Here is a 22,551-nt window from a genome sequence, read left to right as displayed (position 1 = left end):
TTCACCACACTAGTTGCTTAAACGTAATAAAATTTTCTTTTCCCCTGTGGGGTTACTCAGGCTGGATTCCGATGCCGAGGACATAGTACTTCTTCAGAAAGAAGACAGAATTTGCAAAAGAGACAAGATAACAAGCATTTAAACCCTAGTCAGTCCCACAGAAGTGACCCAAATTCGGAGTCTTTATATTTTGAGGTATTTTTTTTTTCAAACTCTTCGTAAAGTGTTACAGGAAAATGCTCTCACTAAGAAATTAATTTAATAAATTACAAATACTACAGTATTAGATTATAAGTTACTCAGAAGTATTGCCTGATTTTTATTTGCCTTGGTTACATATATTTTTAATGTTCATTAACTTCATTGGTGTTAGGTTTACAAGTTATGGCTCATTGGAGCACATACTGTAGATTTAGATACAGAGCTTCACTTCATGTGGACCTCATCCACTGTCAGACTTTTTCTCTTGATTTTTGTTGTTCAGTCCATTTGAGAGGTTTTTCAGAGTTGAATAGCTCAATCTAGATAATTTCTGCTACCATGACTATTTTCCTTAGTCTAGTAGGCAACTTATATCCTAACTGTACTGTTAAGTCATCTATGCAGCTCTTACCGACAGCCTTTTCTGCATTGATAAGGTGTCATAAGTAACATGTTAAGGTGAATAGTCAGACTTTGCTTAGGGACATTGCTGTAAGTAGGGAGTAGATATGTACAGACCTAATGCTTTATTGACTCTAGAATAGACACAGATCACTTTGAACATATAGCAGAGTGGGTAAAACATTTGGAATGGATTTTTTTTAAAATTTTTTATTGTAAAGATACTATACAGAAGGTTACAGTTACATGAGCAAGGTAATGAGTACACTTTGGAATGGATTTTAAAGAAAAAACAGAATTTGGATGTGTCAGACTTCTCTGGTAATTCATTTGTGTAACTCATTTTGGATAGATCATAAATTCTATAAAATAGATTGATAGAGATTAGAGGATGGAGATGTATAATGTGTTAGGTAAGTTTAGTAGCTGACCCAAAGGAGTTGAGAGTACATTTCAGTTACTCTATCCAAAGTAGTTGTGTGTGTGTGTATGTATGTGTGTGTTTGCGTGCACGCGCGTTTGTGCATGTGTGTGCTTGTGTGCTTGCGTACTTGCGCACGTGCACATCCTGGCTTTAATGCTTCAACTCAGGGCCTGGATGCTGGCTCTGAACTTACTTGCTCAGGGATAGCACTCTCCCACTTGAGCCACAACTTCACTTCTGTTTTTTGTGGTTAATTGGAGATAAGAGTCTCACAGACTTTGCCCAGGCTGGCTTCAAATTGTGCTCCTAACATCTTAGCCTCCTAAGTAGGTAGGATTATAGGCATGAGCCATCAGCGCCTGGCACAGAATAGTTTTAATATATCTGTGATTGATAGGATTGTGCTTCCATACTTATATCTGAAGATGTCATGGCTAGGCCTGGTGGTTCACACTTGTAATCCCAATTACCTGGGAGGCAGAAATTGGGAGGATCAAGGTTCCAGAACAGCCTGGGTAAAAGTTATGCAGACTATCTCAGTAGGTCAGGTACATTGGAGCATGCCCACAGGCAGCTAGTGGGATTGAAGGGAGGATGATTGCAATTGGAGGCCTTTTGTCAGTCTGTGCAAAAAGCAAAAGGTTCTATCTGTAAAATAAAGCAGAAAGGTCTGGGATGTGTGGCTCAAGTGATCCTATGTACTATATGGCTTCAGTGATATAAGGCCCTGAGTTCAAACCCCGTAATACAAGGGGGAAAAAAGTTAGTTTGAATAGAATTTTAAAAAAAATTTTCAATCTTTAATCTTACAGTTGTGTTTGGTAATGTGGAACAGTGAATATATTAACAGAATTAATATTCAACTGTTTAAAATCTTCAACATTGGGCTGGGAAGGTGGCTCAGTGGAAGAGCGCTTGCCTTGCATGCATGAGGCCCTGGGTTCGATTCCTCAGCACCACATAAGCAAAAAGAAAAAAGCCGGAAGTGGTACTGTGGCTCAAGTGGTAGAGTGCTAGCCTTGAGCTGAAGAGCTGAGGGACAGAGCCCAGGCCCAGAGTTCAGGCCCCACGACCGGACACACAAAAAAAATAAAAATAAAATAAAATCTTCAGCATTATCTGAATGTGATGAAATCCAGTTTGGATCAAAATACACACACACACACAAAATACATGCACACACACGCACAACACACACACCCAAAATACACACACACCCACACCACACACACACACACCTCCCCAGCGTGGGATAGCAGCAGGCAAGGTTTTGCATAGAAGAAGAGAGGTTTCCTTCTCAACACTGAGTTTTCTTGGCTGGGAATGAAAACTTTCTTCAGAGTTTGCTCTGACCTATTTTTACTTAAAATGTATAACTATTTCAGGATGAAGATGGGCTTCAAGAGCTAACTGAGAATGGAAATGCTAAGGATGAGAATATTCAGCAGAAACTTTCTTCAAAAGTAGTAAGTGACTCTTCAGAACTGTAAGTGAATCATGCAAGCTATGACCTGTGGCTGTGTGTGAAGAGCTATTAAAGAGAATTAGACCCAAGGGTGTGCATGATCTACACACAATGTGCACAAAAATCTCCTCAGTTACTACGACATTTTATTTTGGAGGGTTGGTTTTCAGTCCAGGATCTGGATAAGCATCAACTTTGGCTGTTTGCCCCCTTTCTTATCCCTTTATCTAAAATAGTCCCATCTTTTCCCTTTCCCTTTCCCTTTCCCTTTCCCTTTCCCTTTCCCTTTCTCTTTCTCTTTCCCTTTCCCTTCCCTTCCCTTTCTCTTTCCTTTCTCTCTCCTTCCTTCCTTCCTTTCTCTCTCTCTCTTTCTCTCTTTCTTTCTCTCTTTCTTTCTTTCTTCTGTAATGGGGCTTGAACTCCTCAGGGCCTGGGTGCTGTTACGGAGCTCTTATGCTCAAGGCTAATGCTCTACCACTTGAGCCATAGTGCCCCTTCCAGTTCCCTGGTGGTTAGAAATAAGAATCCCACAGATTTTCCTGTCTGGGCTAGCTTTAAACTGAGATCCTGAGATCTCAGCCTCCTGTGTAACTAGTATTACAGGTGTGAGCTACCAGCATCTGGCTTGGTCCCATCTTCTTTATGACATTGGATCCTTGAAGAGTTCAGTCCAGTTATACTACTGGCTGCCCTTCGCTCAGGCTTGTCTTTCTTTAGGATTAGACTTGTAGGAGATTGCTGACAAATGTTTTTCTCTGGTTCTTACAGTTGGATGACCTACCCGAAAACTCACCCATCAATATAGTTCAGACTCCAATTCCCATTACCACCTCTGTTCCTAAACGTGCAAAAAGCCAGAAGAAGAAAGCTTTAGCAGCAGCCCTTGCCACAGCTCAGGAATATTCAGAAATAAGTATGGAGCAAAAAAAATTACAGGTAGAGTCATTTTTAGGAACAAAGGTCATAATATTTTTTGCTACTGCCAAGCACCATCATGACTCATCTCACTGTAACAAAAAAATAAATGTTTTCTTATCCATCTTGCAGGAAGCTTTATCAAAAGCAGCTGGCAAAAAGAATAAAACCCCTGTGCAGCTGGATTTAGGGGACATGCTAGCTGCCCTGGAAAAGCAACAGCAAGCCATGAAAGCACGGCAGATCACAAACACTCGACCTCTGTCATACACAGGTAACAGCCTCTGTCCAGGCAGTGTGTTGTTTGACCTTGGAATGTACATTACATATATGGCATCATTGCCTTTGTAGTGAGTGCACACACACACTTTTTAGTTATCTGTGTTCCTTCTCTTTCCACATCAAGTCCTGTAGCACATCTATTCTTCCTTCAGAGCAGATCCATAATCTACTCACAGTTCTTTCCTCTCTCCCAAAAGTGCCTATTGCATACACGCCAGTGAGAGGCCTCTTCCCTACTACCTGCCTTTCCTATCCCTAGCCCCCAACTTTCCTTAAACCCATTGATCTTTGCAGATAAGCCAGGTAGTGTCACCCCACAGCCCAAGCCCTCCAGGAGCTCTCTATCTCACTTGGAATAAAGCCAGAGTCCCAAGGCCACATCTTGACTAACCTTACTGTTCCACTTTGCCTTCATCACCATTCTGTCCTGGAACTGTGGGCCCCATGTACCCTCATGTTCCTAGCTTGGCATCTTTTACTGTATCTTCAGTTTATGATCGCCAGGTAGTTTGGTTCTGTTGACTGTTATGATGTCCAGTTTAAATTAAATGATAAACAGAAGTTTCAATCAGTTTCATGTATGTGTATGAGAAAATGAATGTGACTTTCTACAGAAGCCATAATTTCTTTTTTTTTTTTTTTTTTTTTTGTCGGTCATGGGGCTTGAACTCTGGGCCTGGGCACTGTCCCTCAGCTCTTCAGCTCAAGGCGAGCGCTCTACCACTTGAGCTACAGCGCCACTTCCGGTTTTCTGGTGGTTTATTGGAGATAGGAGTCTCACGGTCTCTCCTGCCCGGGCTGGCTTTGAACCGCGATCCTCAGATCTCAGCCTCCTGAGTAGCTAGGATTACAGGCGTGAACCACCAGCGCCCGGCTTAGAGAAGCCATAATTTCTATGTTAACAAATACACTAACTCTGAGAAGCAGGGTTGAGTTTTCTTATGACAGGTGAGAGGGCTATTGCTTAGTAGACGAAAAGAAAAGCAACAGTGTGTAACTATAGCCCTGGGTGCAGAATGCTTAAGCCTATAGCTAATTGCCATCCAGGCTAAACCTTGCTGTGAGTAACTATTAGGAAAAATAACAGTGAATTTTATTAAGCTTCCAATGAAGTTAGTCTTGTGAGAAGAGGAAAGGGACAGGAATGTGTCCCCATAGCACACTGTAGGGAATATAACTAAGAGCAGTGTTTTAGGAGGAGTTCAGCCTAATAACAGCTAAAAGCAGGGGCTCAGAAGCCAAGCTGGTGGAATAAGACCAATATAAATCACTAATTGAAAGTACCACCTTAGGAAATCTACTTGCCAAATTGTATGGATCTGCAGCCTAGAGTGATTTATGTCCACAGAGGATATGGGAAAGATGTTATAAAGGACTGCATAGAAGAAAGGGGGTAGTAGGGTTCTTGAAATATAGAATTGAGATTAACCTCTATCATCGATGTTTAAATGTAAAGGATTGATTATGAAGAAATCTATTGGGAAGTTCAACAAATGAGACAGAACTGTAAGGAGTTGATAGGTTTCTAACAGTAAGATGTGAAAACAGGTCAGATGTAACTCTAGCTCGGGTTTGGAGTGGGTTAAAAGGGCCTTGGTGACACTACGCAAGATAAGATCATGGATGGAGAGTTGTGTTGACAAGAGCAAACTTGTACTTGAGATGCCAGCAGTGAGAGCCTGGTATGTTCTTTCTGATGTGTGGTTTAGATGAGAAGTCATCAAATAGGATTGTTGAAGCTATGAAATAAGATTGCTGGAGGAAGGAAAATTTAGGGGAAAAGGTGCTCAAGGACAAGACCTGTGAAAATGCTCAGATTTCAAAAGGAAGAGGAACCAAAGAAGTAAACTTGAAAACGAATATTAAAAAAAAAAAAAACAAAAAACTCGGAGAATATAATGTCACACAAGACAAGGGAAGGATCTTGAGGAAAAGTAGTCCTTGTGCCAGATGCTGAACGAAGCTAAGAGGTTCTCCTGCCTCAGTCAGGGATTATATTTGTCAGTGGTAAAATCATTTTCAAAAGGTAGGTGGATAGCAGTGATTTGGGAAGTGATGACAGTACAACTTGAGATATTTAGCAGGGAAGGAAAGAGGTGTTGTAGTGCCTTAGCCTGAAGGGAAGACAGTCAAAGGAAGATCTTTGTTGGTGTACACCCCATCCCCTTCCTTCTTTAACTTGTTGCAAGGGGTCAGGAAAGAGGCTAGGGAGGAAGTTGGAAAATGTGGAAAGCAGTAAGGAACTGAGTGGGGAGAGAGGGCAGAGGTGGTTGGTGAGCCTTGGCCAAGAGTGAGGATGTCTGCCATTCCTCTCAGGTGCTTTGAAGGCTCATACTAGGTATCATCTTCCCAGGGAAGTGGCAGGCAAGCTCTGCTGTAGTGAGACAATCAGAAGTTAAAGCGCTATAGAAGCAACTCGGGAAGAGCAAATAGCAAACCCAGAAGGAGTGCGGAATGCTTCGAGGTTGAATTGTTTTTACTGAATACCAGTTGGAATGAACATTTGTGCTTGGGGGTTGCTGCAATCAGAGTAGACCTAGAAATTTACTTAGAACTTCTAAATTGGCTAGTGTTATCAACATTGTCTTCTTTGTGCTATGGGTGCTGAAAAGCTGGGTAGGAGCTGCCTCTGAGGATCCCTGAATCGCCACGTATTGCTACTTATGCTGCTCCATGGAACGAAGATGTTTTTGTTTTTGTAGATGTCTCACTGCAGGTTCTGAAAGCATGTGGAATTGGTCACAATAATAAAACTAATGTTTTTTTGTTTTGTTTTTTTTTCCAGTGGTCACTGCAGGTTCTTTTCATACTAAAGACTCTACTAATAGAAAACCCTTAATGAAAAGTCAACCCTGCTTGACATCCTTTAATTCTTTGGACATTGCTTCCTCTAAAGCAAAAAAAGGGAAAGAGAAGGAGATTGCAAAACTGAAACGACCCACAGCACTTAAAAAGGTGAGCTAAAGGGTTGGGGTTTTAGCTCAGTGGAATAGCACTTGCCTGGCCAGTACAGAGCCCTGAGTTTGTTCCTCAGCTTTGGCCGGGGAGGGGGCCCTCTGAACTCTTAATCCCTGGATCTCAGTATTGATTTGTGTTGTGTATAATTGTAGGCAGACTTCTTTTTTTACTTTCATCTTCATCTATAAATTAAAGAAAATGTCTGCTTTTGTCAGCTTATAGTTTTTATTGAGAGTCAGAAGGAGATAATTTGTGCCTAAATAATTGAAAACTGAAATGCAGTCAAATAACTTGTATTTTACCTGTATATTGTATATTTTACCTTAGTCATTGTTTTGGAAACTCTTATTTGTTACTGAGGATTTAGAGAATGAAACAGTGAGTTTGTTTAGCTGTATGTTCTCAAGCATCATTGCCTTTATTTTGTATACAGTATTTCCTTCAACTTATATTTACCATTCAAATACATTGATCATTTTGCTGGTCAGTTGGTATGCAGCCAGGTAACACCTGGCCAGGTAAAATCCTCCTAGTCCTGTTTATGTAAACTACTTCATTGATATTTGGTGTACATTATAATCATTCAGTCTCTAGTGGAAGAGTGATCAGTAATTAAAGACTGTTGTAATGACTTTTAGGTTATTTTGAAAGAAAGAGAGGAAAAGAAGGGACGCTTAGCTGTGGACCACAGCATTTTGGGATCTGAGGAACCAACAGAAGTAAATTTAGATTTTATTGATGATTTGCCACAGGAGATTGTTTCCCAGGAAGGTAAGGGGTTGTGGGGTTCCCTTTTTCATCTTCTCAAGGAATATGCTGGGGTATTTCACTGCTAGCTAAGCTATAACTAGTTATATTCCTAAATGGAGATTGTATTCCATATTTTATATAAATTTATTTTTAAGAGAGATTTCTTTTGAAGGCAGATGGCTAAGGGGGTGGGCAACTGGTTACATAATAAGTCTGAGACATGTTTGAGGCTCAACTCCACAGTTTATAGTAACTCTTCAAAAGTAAGATTTCACCAGTGCATGAGACTGCTTTTGAAATTTGTCTTCAGTATCATTCCTCATGAGGCTATTTTCATTGTGTGATTTTCTTTTTCACCATGAGTATAGAAATACAATGCAGAGCCCACTTGGTCAGTAATTGTCAGGTCCACACAGTAACCAGCATGTGAAATCCCAGCCAATGAGATTCAGTCCATGGAGTTAGTAACCAGCACATGTGATTTTGCAACAAATTTAAATTTTTTTTTTTTTGGTCCGGTCGTGGGGCTTGAACTCTGGGCCTGGGCACTGTCCCTCAGCTCTTCAGCTCAAGGCTAGCGCTCTACCACTTGAGCCACAGCGCCACTTCCGGCTTTTTTCTTTTTGCTTATGTGGTGCTGAGGAATCGAACCCAGGGCCTCGAGCATGCAAGGCAAGCACTCTACCACTGAGCCACCTTCCCAGCCCAACAAATTTAAATTTTGATTTACATACACAGTAAGCTGCAATGTTTCATTACTTGTGGAAAACAAAATTTATTTCTAAGGATGTAATGGTTAGGATCCTCCTTTGTCTTCAATTTATATGATTGTATTTATGTGCAAATGTATTTCAGCAAATGTTTGTTGAACATCTCTGACAGGTATTTTAGTAATTAAGGAGAATTGGGAGGCTAGAGGTTGGAGCATTGAATGGGCAAGTGCATTTATCCAAGAGGGAGACAAAATAGATATATAACTTCGCTAATTTGAGGACTGAATATACAAATATAAGCTCATTCCCTGAGATTAGCTGTTTAGGAACTGAATGGAGGATGAGATAGATTCCCCAAATGGCATGTAAAAATGTGGCTTCCTGAGTACAGGAGCAAAGGCCAAGTAAGAGACAAACTGGTGTAGTGCATGGAGAATTACAAGGTTGTGGAGAGAACTGAGCAGGATAAAATGTATTCTTGCCAGCAACCATGTAAGAAGCAGGTGTAAAAGTAGAGATGAAGGGATAGGAGGCAGGATATGGAAAGAGGTGTAGCTCTTTGTTCTTTAAATCCCCTGGGACCAGATGGGTTAGATAGCATGACCTTTTCCTACCTCCTCGGTGGAGATTTCTAGGCAGTGCTTGATTTTTAGAGTATGTATTAGTAGGTAACAAGAAGACTTCATTTTTCATGTATATGAGAAACACTAATTTGTGAGAGAAAAGTGATTCAGAAGTCAGTGGTTATTCTAAATTGTATGACTCATTATAGGGCCTTTTAGCTGAGAAGTTTCTTAATTCACCATCATCTCACATCTCCACAGATACTGGACTGAGTATGCCCAGTGATACATCGCTCTCTCCAGCAAGTCAGAACTCTCCGTACTGCATGACTCCCGTGTCACAAGGCTCTCCTGCTAGTTCTGGGATAGGCAGTCCAATGGCATCATCAACAATAACCAAAATCCACAGCAAAAGATTTAGAGAGTAAGTTGGTTTTTTGTTTTGTTTTGTTTTTTTTCTTCTCTCATTAGTATGATTAGATAGTTTAAAGATCTTGATTGCAATGTTACCATTGTTACTTAGTGAGTTGAGTAGGTGAAATACCAAAGATCTTTAAGTTCTTTGTGGGTTTGTTAAACAGCTGGTTTTACTATATTTAAAGCATTCCCTTCTGTCAGTGTTTGTGGAGAGTAGTTTGACAATAAATATATTTTATATACTATACAATGTCTCTGCCCTAGAATCCTGGCCTTTTAAACCTTGTGTAAACACACAGTGTCATACTATTGAGTTTTTGCCCTTCCAAATGCCTTTGTTTTTTTGTGTCATTGACCTCTCAGCTCTCTAACAAATAACATGTAATAGACTTCTACTTGTATCTGAAGCCCTATTACATGAAATAAACATATCACATGAAAGTATTACTGCTTTTATTATTTATTTACTTCTCTATCTTTTTATGAGCTGAGGGCTTCATGACATGCAAGTACTCTTATTACCCTGCTATACATCTAGCTCAAACTATTTCTAAGGAACTGTTTCTGTGTTTTAGGATTCAGACAACTGGGGGGGAATGTAGTACCCCATCTGTGAATGAACAACCTTAAAGTAATAGTTACTTCTGAGAAGCATTTTATTGTAGATAAATTTGTGTGTAGATAACATTTGTGTAGATAAATTTTACCTTTGAAAACAACACATGGACACGTTCTAGGGTAAAAGTATAGCCAGTTACAGCCCAAACTAGATTGATTTGCTTTGTTCCTTCTCCTTTTCTATTGTTTTTGAACAAATACTTCTTGCTAAGCTATGAGAAGTTAATTAAATGCCAAATAACAGATGTGGAGTGAGGCAATACTTGGCGAATGAGAAACATTACATGTGCATGAAATAAACAGCTTGAAAGAAAAGAGAAGGAAGAAAATTGTATTTTTGATGTTCTGTTCTCTAATCTTGAGTACTTAGGACAGTTCATCTTCCTTTAGTCTGTCCATTTGTGTCCTTTTTTCTGTAGTGTCATAGTGGCACTTTATTAAAACATTTTTCACATAAAACAAGATTTCCAACACTATGTTTTTGTTTTTGTTTTATGAGGGAGGGTGGGGAGTTGTTTGCCTGTAACAAAGGGCAGGCCACAAGTAGACATGTGCTTAGCTAGTACTAGATTGCACGTTCTATCAGTTCTGCTTGTTAAATGCTGCTGTGGTTGAGCTGAGAGCCTAGAACTAGCACAGAGGGAAAGAGTTAACAGGAAGTGTGCTTAGAGGTCTTTCCCCAGAATTGAAGTATTGTTGTGACCCCATACTTCCATTCTGTTTTTTCATTGTAGCCATACGTAATCTCTGATGTAAACCATGTGACTTTTTACCACAAGGCCTTTTTGGTTTTGACTTAAGTTTCACTATTGAGTGTGTCTTCCATAGTTATAGATTATCAGAGCTGCCATCTTACCTGATACCTTATCTTTATGATTGAAACTTACCTAGGCTGACAGAGAAAGTATTAATATTAGGACATTCAGGTGCAAGTTATATTTCTTACTAGAACCACATTTCTCATTTGTTGGAAAGAAACAATCTTTTATGGAAAGCTATTATATTTTCCATACTTTTTGTGGTTTACTTCTTATATTATCTTTAAGTAGTTATACAAAGGTGTTTCAATTCAACATACCAGGTTATAAGTACCTTGCTTCACTCCTTACATTGTTGCCCCCCAAACTGTCCCAACCCCCCTCATTCCCTCAAGTTACCTGGTTCCATTTTCACATAAGGACATTGAATATTATGACGTTATTTGCTCATCTTTCCTCTCTCTATTCATCTGTGACCTCCCTGACAAAACATGTTTCAGCTTCCTGGTATGCATTTTTTTCAGCTGTACGTTACTTGCTCAGAGAAGTTATACTGTTGGATCCTCTACTGAATATACCGTATTTTGTTAATTTGTGTGTGTGTGTGTGTGTGTGTATATATATATTTATATATATATATATACACACATATGGCCCTGTATAAATGGAAAAAAAATATATTTTTGCCTTATAAAAAGCTAACATTTGGTTCATATCATTAGGAATTTCATAATGGGAGTTTAGATAATATTTCCCTGAAGTTAACCTATCCTTTACTAAAAACCATCTTGGTGAAAATGAAAAAAAAAAAAAAAAAAAAAAGGCAAGCTGGGCGCCAGTGGCTCACGCCTGTAATCCTAGCTACTCAGGAGTCTGAGATCTGAGGATCATGGTTCAAAGCTAGCACAGGTAGAAAAGTCCATGAGACTCTTATCTCCAATAAACCACTAGAAAACTGGAAGTGGCACTGTGGCTCAAGTGGTAGAGCACTCGCCTTGAGCTGAAGAGTTGAGGGACAGCGCACAAGCCCAGAGTTCAAGTCCCACTACCGACAAAACAAAAAAGGGCAATGTATAACACTTTTCTGTCTTTCTAATTGACTAAATTATTTGGAGGCTTTAAAATCTTTATTGCTTATATTTTCTCTCAAAGAGTCTTTCCTAATGTAATTTTGTAATTATCAGAAAATAAGTTAGGATAGCATTACTTATTGTTTGCTTCCTTTACAGGTATTGTAACCAAGTTCTTTGTAAAGAAATTGATGAATGTGTGACTCTTCTTCTCCAAGAGCTAGTCAGTTTTCAGGAACGCATCTACCAAAAGGATCCTGTAAGAGCAAAAGCAAGAAGACGGCTGGTGATGGGTCTAAGGGAGGTTACCAAACACATGAAGTTGAACAAGATCAAGTGTGTTATAATTTCTCCAAACTGTGAAAAAATCCAGTCCAAAGGTATTTATTTGGTGTAATTGTAGGATGTTCTGGGGGTGTTTTTGTTGTTGGTTTTTGTTTTTTGTTTTTTTGTCAGTCACGGGGTTTGAACTCTTAGCCTAGACGCTGTCCCTGAGCTCTTCAGCTCAAGGCCAGTGCTCTGCCACTTGAGCCACAGCACCACTTCCAGTTTTCTGGTGGTTAATTGGAGATGAATCTCACAGACTTTCTTGCCTGGGCTGGCTTTCAACAGTGATCCTCAGATCTCAGCCTCCTGAGTAGCTAGGATTGCAGGTGTGAGCCAACGGCACCTGGCTGGATCTTCTGTTTTAAAGTGAGAGCCACCGGGCGCCGGTGGCTCACGCCTGTAATCCTAGCTATTCAGGAGGCTGAGATCTGAGGATCGCTGTTCAAAGCCAGCCCGGGCAGGAAAGTCTGAGACTCTTATCTCCAATGAACCACTAGAAAACCAGAAGTGGCTCTTTGACTCAAGCTGTAGAGCGCTCGCCTTGAGCTGAAGAGCTGAGGGACAGCACCTAGGCCCAGAGTTCTGCCCCACCACCGACAAAAATAAATAAATAAAAATAAAGTGAGAGCCATTTGTGTTTCTCTGTAGAATGTAGTGATAAAATAAGTACCTGAAGTTGAGTTAGGGTAATTGAGGTTAACTTGTAAAGGAAGTCATGTGTGGATCCTGGATAAAAATTTCAGTCAGATCCCTAACTGCCCCTTCTGTAGTGATAAGAGAGGGCACTTGTCAGTGTGCATTTCTTTACTTCTGGTACCTCTCCTCTTGAAAGAAACTAGAAAAAATATAAAGTTCTCTGCTCCTGCCTGTGATGGAAATTTGTCGCTCAGGAACCCAGACTCTCTTTAGAGAGGCTCTTGGGGAATCAGTATATGCAAATACTTGGACCATGTGGGTGCGCCCGATTTTTCCTTTGAGGTGGAGGAGCAACTGGTAGGTGATTAGACACTGATCAGAGGCCAGGGACAGGTAATGTGCATCCAGGAGGAGACCAATAAAACCATCCAATCAGTTTCTCATTCCATGGTGACAGTTCACTACTTGGCTGAAAGTTTGCGCCAAGAGTAACAATTGTAAATAATTTCTTTATAACAAACGTTTGCTAAATTCAGATTCGATTGCTGTTTGGCTAATCCCTAAGAACAAACAAAAATAACTATGTTTGAAGGAACTTGAGACTTAGTTGATGAGAAGGAAAGTTACATATACAAATATGTAAATGCCTGTGCAATACAAATTCAAAGTGGAGAATGTATCCAACATAAGTGCTGGACACGTTCAAAGAATATTTTCTGGCAGCACGAACATGTTTTTAGCTAGATTAGCTCCTTTTAGGAAATAATGAAATGAAACCTCCACGTGTGTTGGTCTTTCTTAGGTGGTCTGGATGAGGCTCTCTATAATGTTATAGCTATGGCCCGGGAGCAAGAAATCCCTTTTGTGTTTGCCCTGGGAAGGAAAGCTCTGGGGCGCTGTGTGAACAAGCTGGTTCCTGTCAGCGTAGTAGGAATCTTCAACTACTCTGGCGCTGAGGTAAGAATTGAGGGACATGCTGTCATTCTCCGGGCAGGAGTGGCACAACCTCTGTTGACAATGCCAGAACCTTTAAAGGAATGAGCTGACAAAGAATGAGAGGAAGTTCTGGAGTGTTAAATTGCTTTTTTAGTGGTGAATATGTTTACCAGGGGTTAATCCTGAAGCAAAATTTTTTTTTAGGAACTAAAAAGATGTTTAGCCGGGCGCTGGTGGCTCACGCCTGTAATCCTAGCTACTCAGGAGGCTGAGATCTGAGGATCGCGGTTCAAAGCCAGCCCGGGCAAGAAAGACCGTGAGACTCCTATCTCCAATAAACCACCAGAAAACCGGAAGTGGCGCTGTAGCTCAAGTGGTAGAGCACTCGCCTTGAGCTAAAGAGCTGAGGGACAACGCCCAGGCCCAGAGTTCAAGCCCCACGGCCGACAAAAAAAAAAAAATAAAATAAAAATAAAAAGATGTTTAGTTTCCATTTCTGAAAAAGCAGTTTTCTCTTCTGGACTATGTAGTACTTGATGATTTATTTAAAATGGCTGGCTGATAACATGAAATAATTTTTTTCAGTGTCTGTCAAGAGAGAAAAGATTCCTTTAATTGAAGAAAATGTCCTCTTCTTAGCTGGGTGCTGACAAAATGAAATAGCAGTGACTCACATCTATAATCCTGGGTTCTCAAGAGACTGAGATCTGAGGATCCCAGTTCAAAGCCAGCCCGGGCAAGAAAGTTTTTGAAACTCTTAGCTCTAATTAAACACCAAAAATGCTGGAAGTGGATTCAAGTGGAAGAGTGTTAGCCTTGAGTGGAAAAGCTAAGGGATAGCACTAACTCCCTGAGTTGAAGTAATTAGGATTATAGGCATGAACCACTAGCACCTCGCTAAAATTCTTTATATTATATAAATAACCCCTAGAAGTTGTTATTGTCTTGTTCATCCTTCTGTAACACTGTATAAATACTGCCATTTTATTGAACATTAAATATGCTTTATTCACCCGTCATTTTGCTGTAATTTTTATCCCATTCAAATTTAGTTTCATCAATGGAGGAAGTCTGGTTATTTAGCTCCAGGCTCTATTTCCAGGTTCTGGGTTCTGATTTTATCATTTGCCTTTGACCCTATAACCATGCTTGCCTATTTTGTGTCTTCATTGGCTTCGAGGCCCTAGTAGATATTTATACAACATCACTGATTTCCTTTTGGCCTATTCCTTTTTTTTGGGGGGGGGGGGGGTCTGGTCGTGGGGCCTGAACTCTGGGCCTGGGCGCTGTCTCTCAGCTCTTCAGCTCAAGGCTAGCACTTTACCACTTGAGCCACAGTGCCACTTCCGGCTTTTTTCTTTTTGCTTATGTGGTTCTGAGGAATCAAACCCAGGGCCTCATGCATGCAAGGCAAGTGCTCTACCACTGAGCCACCTTCCCAGCCTCTGGCCTATTCAATTCTTCCAACAGGCAGACACTACAGGCCTCTAAATAATAAGCCTTTTACTTTTCTGTACAAATAGGGCGAAGCATGCCCTATTTCACCCCTCAAATTATACATTTTTCAAATCCCATACCAATGCCATTCTTCCTTCATGAATTCTTCAGTGATGCCCAGAAATTAAAGCCATAACACTTTCACTTCTCAAAGCACTTAAAGTGCTATGCTTAGAACTACAGTGCCCTCTTGTCTTCCCTTCAGTTGTATAAAAGATTCCACAAGCCGGGCGCCTATGACTCATGCCTGTAATCCTAGCTACTCAAGGAGGCTGAGATCTGAGGATCATGTTTTGAAGCCAGCCCAGGAAGGAAACTATGAGACTCTTACCTCCTATAAACTCAGAAAAGCCAGAAGTGATGCTGTGGCTCAACTGGTAGAACACTTACCTTGAGCAAAAGTAGCTCAGGGACAACATCCAGGCCCAGAGTTCAAGCCTCAGGATTGGAAAAAAAAAAAAAAAGGATTCCACAGGAGCAGGTGTGGGGGTCCATCTTGCACCAGACTACAGGAGAGTGCAGTTGTTGAATTGACAGGCTGTATCACATTCAGTGTTAGAATCAAGAAGTGTCCCCAAATCATATAAGTTACAGTGTATTTTGTAATTTAGATAACATTCAGGTTTTGTCCTGATTGGAAAGTGTATCTGACCTAAAACAGAAGACTTTATCGCTAAAAATAGGAATAATAACAGACTGATGGAATCTCCGTGTTTCTAGAGCCTGTTTAACAAGTTAGTAGAGCTCACGGAGGAAGCCCGGAGAGCATATAAAGACATGGTTGCAGCCATGGAGCAGGAGCAGGCAGAGGAGGCCCTGAAGAATGTGAAGAAGGCGCCACACCACATGGGACACTCCCGCAACCCGTCTGCGGCCAGCGCCATTTCCTTCTGCAGTGTGATCTCAGAGCCCATCTCAGAAGTGAATGAGAAGGAATATGGTAAGTGGTTGCAAGTCATTATATATGATGTTAAAGTCCTTAAATTTACTTGGTAAGTAGCTTTCCACCCTAACTTGTTACCTTTTTTTACTTTTTTATTAGCATATATTGATTGATTTTTTTCATTTTTCAGGTTTTGCCCAAAAATTTGACATGAATTTGCTTTAAATATGTCGCTTAAAAATTAAAATTCTAGCTACTCAGGAGTCTTAGATCTAAGGATCGTGATTCAAAACTGGCCAGGGCAGGCAAGTCAAATAGAAGTGGAGCTGTGGCTTAAGTGGTAGTGCACTAGCTTTGAGCAAAAAAAGCTCAGGGGCAGTACCCAGACCCTGAGTTCAAGCCCCAGGACCAGCACAAAAATAAATAATTTAAAAATAAATTATTTGTGACAGAGAGTTTCTATGAGAAATTTCTGTGGAATTATCTTTCCAATGTTTCTTCCTTGTTAAGTCTGTGAATTATAATGTTATAAATAGAGCAAATATGGATGGAGGAGACCTTGTGTTCATGAGGGAAGGAAGTGCATCTAGGAAGAGCCTGTTCTATTCCAAAGTATCTGTAGGAAAGAAAGGATTCTTTTCTGTATAAACCATGTGACCTGATTCAAAGTTTCCCAGATATGCTCTGTATCAATGTATAATCCATGAGTGGTAACCAAGTTGAATACACTCATGTGATTATTCACTACAACTTGATAAGAATGTACCTGGTCATGCACTGGTGGTGATGCCTGTAATCTTAGCTACTCAGGAGGCTGAAATCTGAGGATCAAGGTTTAAAACCAGCCGTGGCAGGAATGTCTGTAAGACTCTTACCTGCAGTTAACTACCCAAAGGCCAGAAGCATGCTGTGTCTCAAGTGGTAGAGTGCTAACCCTGAGCCCTAATGCTCAGGAACAGCACCCAGGCCCTGAGTTCAAGCCCCAGGAGAGAGAGAGAGAGGGAGAGAGAGAAGGAGAGAGAGAGAGAGACACACACACACACACACACACACACACACACGTTACACCTATAAAATGCAAATAGTTGTAATTAAATGATACTTTCATTTTAAAAAATTAACACAAAAAAAGAGGCAGAACTGAACTATTTCTACTGATTCCTGGCATATTGGTGCTTGTCTAGTAGTTTGGTTCTAAACTGATTTCCTAGCATAAAAAAGTATTTCAAACTGTCACCAGGGTATTATGTATTATAACCTGTTTTTGTGCCCTGTAAAATTACTGAGTAAGTCTTATCCCTGCAGGAGAACACAGTCTGTACTTAAAGAGAACCATCAGACACAGGGACAACCAAGCTCCCCTGCAGCCTCTCCATTCCATTTCCCTTGAGGAGACATGGCTAAACAGATGCACCCATGCACCTGTAAAATCTCACTTGCTCACATTTCTGATTTCATTGACAAAGCAATACCAAGAAGCAGTTAATTCAAAACTAAAACAAAAGGATGATGGGGAAAAGAAAAAAAAAGTTAACCTTGTAAGCCAAGTTATATATATTATAAAACAAATTTCCAGAGATGTTAGAAATTCATAGATGGATTCATTGCTTATACATAAAGGAAAACATCTGACCCAAAATTTAGGTGACATGCTCACTGAATGTGGTACAGACTCATGAAATCAGCACTATTTTGTTGGTTATTTGGCTCTGCCGTGTGTGAGTGGTGTGCATGTTTAAGCTCAGTATAGTTCAGTGTGCCTGCCTGATACTGCGCCCCCCCTCCCCCACGTCAGTACCAGGGCTTGAACTCAAGACCTCATTCTCTGTCTTGGCTTTTCTGCTCATGGCTGGCACTCTACCACTTGAGCAATACCTCCATTTCAACCTTTTTTGATAGTTAATTGGAAATGGGACTCTCGGACTCTTCTGCCCAGGCTGGCTTCAAAGTATAGTTCCCAGATCTCAGTTGCTTGAGTAGCCAGGATCACAGATGTGAGCCACCACCAGGCAAAGGCAAAGGCAAATGCATCCATTTTCATCAGTATATAGATGTTATGCATTCGTTTTTGTTGTCTTATTTCTTCACTTGGAGTGCACATTCTTTGAAAATTGATTTTTTCTTTACAACATTAAACCAGTACTAGAATAAACGAAATCTGAAAATTTTTCCAGTCAGTTACTGAGCCAAAATATTTCTGCAGTTTGGCGGCTTTTTAAGTTCCATGATTTGGAAACCGTATCCTGGTTGTTAAAAATCTGCTTGCTATTTATAGAGACCAATTGGAGACATATGGTGGAAACTTCAGATGGACTGGAAACATCAGAAACAGAGAGAGAGGTCTCCTGTGAGCATAGCTCTTCTGAAAAACCCAGTAAGCCCTTAGGTGACACAGCTTCTGCTGGCAAGCAGCCACCATTGGTGGCTACAGGCAGCCCTACCTCAGCCACGAACCTGGGGAAGTCTGCCACAGGTGACCGAGAAGAGGGGAGGCCGGACGACCTGGAGTGGGCCTCCCAGCAGAGCACCGAGACTGGGTCTTTGGATGGCAGTTGCCGAGATCTTTTGAATTCCTCCATCACCAGCACCACCAGCACTCTTGTACCCGGCATGCTTGAGGAAGAGGAAGATGAAGAGGAGGAGGAAGAGGAAGATTATACTCACGAACCCATATCAGTAGAAGTCCAACTCAACAGTAGAATTGAGTCATGGGTCTCTGAGACCCAGAGGACGATGGAGACCCTCCAGCTTGGGAAAACCCTTACTGGTTCTGAGGAAGACCACGTAGAACAGAATGGAGAAGAGGAAGCAGAAGGGCCTGAGGTTTCAGAAGCAGGGATGGATGGTGACACATGGACTCCTGACCTGCAGGCCAGTCCTGAGCAGCCAAAGCCTAGCAGCGGCAGCTCCGTGAACAAAGAGCACTCTGATTCCACACCTTCACCCCAAAACATGTGACTCAGGAAATGGGACCACCATGCTCTGTCTCCAGCTGGGTGAGGGTGGCAGCTATAACCCTCGATGCTTCATCTCACCATTTTGCTCTGCCCTACAGTTACTCTATGTGTTTAATGCCCAACATTTTGTTTTTAGCTTTTACCTGTTATAATCTGTAGCTTAGATTTTAATTAGCATCTAAATGTCTAAGAATTGTGTGGGAAGTTCAGATTTGTTTCAGTTTACTTTGTTGTGAAAAATGATTAAAGAAAGAAGATCACATTCTAATGGAATTAGTTCTTAAGTAATGATTTAAGGTCATTTTTTAAACTAAAGATCAAGGATCTAAGGATAAAGCAGCTATACCAATGTTTCCTTTGAAACCTGTAACTCCTTCACTCTAATTTGTTGAATCAAGAAATAGTTTAGGCTTAAAAAAAAAAAAAAAGAGCTAGAGGTAGGGCCAGAAGTCCACGAAGTATATATTATGTTAAAAAAAATTCATGCAGCTTTTATTTGGTGATCATTGTACTCTGTTAAGGTTGGGATGGGCTAAAACAGAACTTAGGCAAGTGATGGAGCCACCATGCCAGAGTGGAGCTGCTGGCCTCATTTGTGGGAAGCAGTGGAGGTTATCTCTAATAGCGAGCAGTTACCATGATGGAACCCACCGGGTTCTGTCTTGTATTTGCTTCTTACTTACCTCAGGAATGCTCTTGTACATAGTCTTATTTCCATAAAACTAGGCAGGTTTTTGACAGGTGAATAACTATAACTGATTATATGCACTTACATGTAAAACTATCCCGAAACAGTTATTCGGGTATGGTTGGTCTTCCTTGCTTCCAGTTCAGTACCCTCTTGATTTGAGATAGGGATTTGTTTGGATATCCAAACTTACCCTGAGTGTAAACCATTTCATCTTAAAAAACAAAACAAACAAAAAAAAAAAAAACACCAAACATTTCGTACCTGTCCCTGAGCAATTTCCACCCACCGTAGTTGCTGACAGGAAGTCAGGGAAAGGCATTTTGCACAACTTGTAACACATTCTGCCGAGGCTTAGAGGAGAAAGTTTTTAGAAAAAAAGAGAAAGTTGTAGTAATTGAGCTGAACCTATTAGATGATACAGAGTATATAGATATATGCAGGAATTAATTTTTTATTCACTGTTACTTATCTCTGCCCTTCTCTAGGAATGTGTGTACTTGCTTGGGAGAAGTTAAACATAATGAGCTAAAGTGTTATATTTGCCAGTCAGGCTCCAGTGGGGGAATTGCAAATTACCCATTCTTCCCTCTTCCTTCCACCTCTTCTATCTCCACTGGCCAGTGTTCTCATTCACCAGCCTCTTCCCACTGAGAAGCTCCCCTAAGCAGACACAGACAGAGGAGGGAAGAGGTAGATCCCTGCCCTCCTAGCTATATGTGGCAGGGCTTTGCCTCACAGAGGCAGAAGAGAAGAGTTGGGAATATCCTTTACTGAATTCACAAGGACTCTGTGCTAGTTTGAGTTTTTTTTACAGTGCTGGCACTTAACTACTGGAGAGATTAGACTTTTGGTTGATGATGGATGTGAATTGTGAAAGTATAGGAGCATCACTGTATAGAAAATGTCAAACCTGTCAACTGTCTTAGTGTGCAAAAAGGGGACATGATTGTATTGTCCTGTCTAAATGATTCTCCAATATAGACTTAAAGTCACTAATTACTGACACCTAAAACATAGCAGGTAAGGAATGAAGCCTTCAATATCGTAATCATGCATTGATCCCTGGCCGATCTTACTGTCTCTAAACTTGTTTAAGGAAATGATAGAGGTTTTGAACTACTGACAATCCTACGAGTGATTTGGAAAACTTTTCATACTTTTTAAGGTATTCATTTCCTTTCCTCAGTGTCGGTGATTCACACAACTCTTGATCTTGAGTTAATAGGTTTTCAAAGGTTTCTTATATTTTATATATCTTCTAAACATGAATTGTCATTTTAGATTTTTGACATTTGTATCAAAAGAGAAGCTGAGGAGATCTTAGAACATCAGGAACTTAGTTTTGCTATCAACTTCTGATGTGTTTGATTATGTTTGATAAATGCTCTTCATGTCTAGTACCTCCTCTGGCAGCAGATTCAAGGGACCAGATTCATTCGCCTTTGTTATATGAAATGGTCACTTCTAGAGGACAACCCAAGACTTCTTAAAGGAAATGCTCCTATTACACTGAGAGTATCCTTAAGTATATATGGATATGTTTACCATTTGTTTTAGTAAATTTTGGAACTTGCGTATTTTGAACTGCAGGCTGTATGAGAAGTGGGACAGGCTTGGTTAGGTTTGTCTTAGGTCTCTTTTGGTTTGGAAGTGCTTGTGGTTCACTCCTTGGAGACTTAAGAGTAAGGATTCATCAGTGCAGAAAATGAAACCAGTGATGTCTTTCTTAGCATAGAGAAGCTATTTCAATACAGACGAGTATGACCTACAGTGTGGGTTCCATTCCTCCTCAAGTTAGACGTCTGCTTCAGGAGGGCAGTTTGCTATGAGAATGACTTCTCAGAATTAACTTCAGGTTTGACTGGTTGTAAATGATGTAATCTAATTTCTTTTGACTAAACATGGAGAAAAATAACGTGTTACACATAGAAAAGTTTTTACAGGCTTTGACTGGAGGTCATTTTTTGCAGAGATGGTATTTTATATGCTTCCAGTATTTGGAAAAGAGCTAGTCAAGAGGAATTCACATAGTTTCAATATTGATAATTTAATATCTAAATAATGTAGTTGTCTGATTTCTTAATAAGCTGGGGGAGGTGGGAGGGTGGGAATTATAATGTGCAAATGAATAGCAATCTCTACATTCATTTCCAACTTAACATAAAACCGCTAATCGTAACACATTGTTACTTTAATATATGTATAAAGAAGTATTACCGTTTGTAAAGCTGTTTGCTTAAACAAATCTTATCATGTAAGTATTTTCTGTACATTGTGCCAACAGATGAGGACACGAATCTGCTAAAAACAAAAACAACTTATCTTCTTTTTGATTTTAAATTTTTTTCTCTGAAATAATTTATTTACAGACATCTCCCTGTCCTTACAACCAGTAATCTCACAGGAATCAGCCAGGCTGTCCACCTGTGAAATCTGAATTCTTAATCAGTGATAAAAGATTGAAACTCTGTTGGCACATCACACCTTAAAAGTATTTGTATTATTTTGTAATTTAATTTCTAAATATACCACACAAATTTATAACTTAATGTTTTAATTGTAATGCTCTAATAAAAACTAGCGAAATTAATACGAGTTACAAACATGAGTGTTTCATCTTATTCTTTTGCTGAATGAAGGATGATTGTTATATCACGTTTGGTTTGTAACCGTCTTTTGCATTATGTAAATACTAGTGGGGATTCTTCTATACTAATGAAATTATTGGAACATAGTCTATCTTTTCAGAATAGATGTTGGAATTGCCCACCATGTAAGACAGAGGGAAAAAGAAAGGCTTAGCTCATGGGACCCCACAGTGCTCATATAGGTTAGCCAAAGGAAGGAGTTGTTCAGAGGAATCTCCATCTAGGGATGGTGGTGTGTTCTCTAGCATAGTCTTGCACATCTTACCAGACCATCCTGGATTGGAAGGCTCTGTAGAGTACTCTTTTCTACCGCATGCTGTGTACTCTGTACTTGATAGTTGTTTCTAGCCACTCAGTCCTCACAACAGCCCCTAAAGGCAGATGCCATTGCTACTTCTCACTTTACAGGTGAGAAAACTTGTGGACACGTCACCTAGCTT

At 40.3% G+C, this 22,551-nt stretch overlaps 1 protein-coding gene across 2 annotated transcripts in view; it reads left to right on the top strand.

Moving 5' to 3' along the window:
* LOC138815875 (selenocysteine insertion sequence-binding protein 2-like) overlaps positions 1 to 22,066 on the top strand; it is a 48,511-nt gene extending 26,445 nt beyond the window's left edge. Inside the window, exons 8-18 of one of the 2 annotated variants that reach the window (XM_070005254.1) lie at positions 61 to 195; positions 2,413 to 2,493; positions 3,261 to 3,428; positions 3,540 to 3,681; positions 6,475 to 6,644; positions 7,286 to 7,418; positions 8,935 to 9,097; positions 11,696 to 11,916; positions 13,302 to 13,456; positions 15,653 to 15,872; positions 18,091 to 22,066. In XM_070005254.1, the coding sequence (XP_069861355.1) occupies positions 61 to 195; positions 2,413 to 2,493; positions 3,261 to 3,428; positions 3,540 to 3,681; positions 6,475 to 6,644; positions 7,286 to 7,418; positions 8,935 to 9,097; positions 11,696 to 11,916; positions 13,302 to 13,456; positions 15,653 to 15,872; positions 18,091 to 18,773 (2,271 nt within the window). In that variant the 3' untranslated portion in view covers positions 18,774 to 22,066. The remainder of the gene's footprint in view (positions 1 to 60; positions 196 to 2,412; positions 2,494 to 3,260; positions 3,429 to 3,539; positions 3,682 to 6,474; positions 6,645 to 7,285; positions 7,419 to 8,934; positions 9,098 to 11,695; positions 11,917 to 13,301; positions 13,457 to 15,652; positions 15,873 to 18,090) is intronic. The other variant, XM_070005255.1, reaches the window with a different exon arrangement.
* Positions 22,067 to 22,551: the final 485 nt, after the last annotated feature.

This window comes from Dipodomys merriami, unplaced genomic scaffold, assembly GCF_024711535.1.
Source record: "Dipodomys merriami isolate MVZ:Mamm:240054 unplaced genomic scaffold, mDipMer1.0.p SCAF_679, whole genome shotgun sequence".
Classification (NCBI taxonomy): Eukaryota; Metazoa; Chordata; class Mammalia; order Rodentia; family Heteromyidae; genus Dipodomys; species Dipodomys merriami.
The sequence above is the reverse complement of the archived record's forward strand: the minus strand, read 5'-3'. Positions and strand labels throughout refer to the sequence as shown.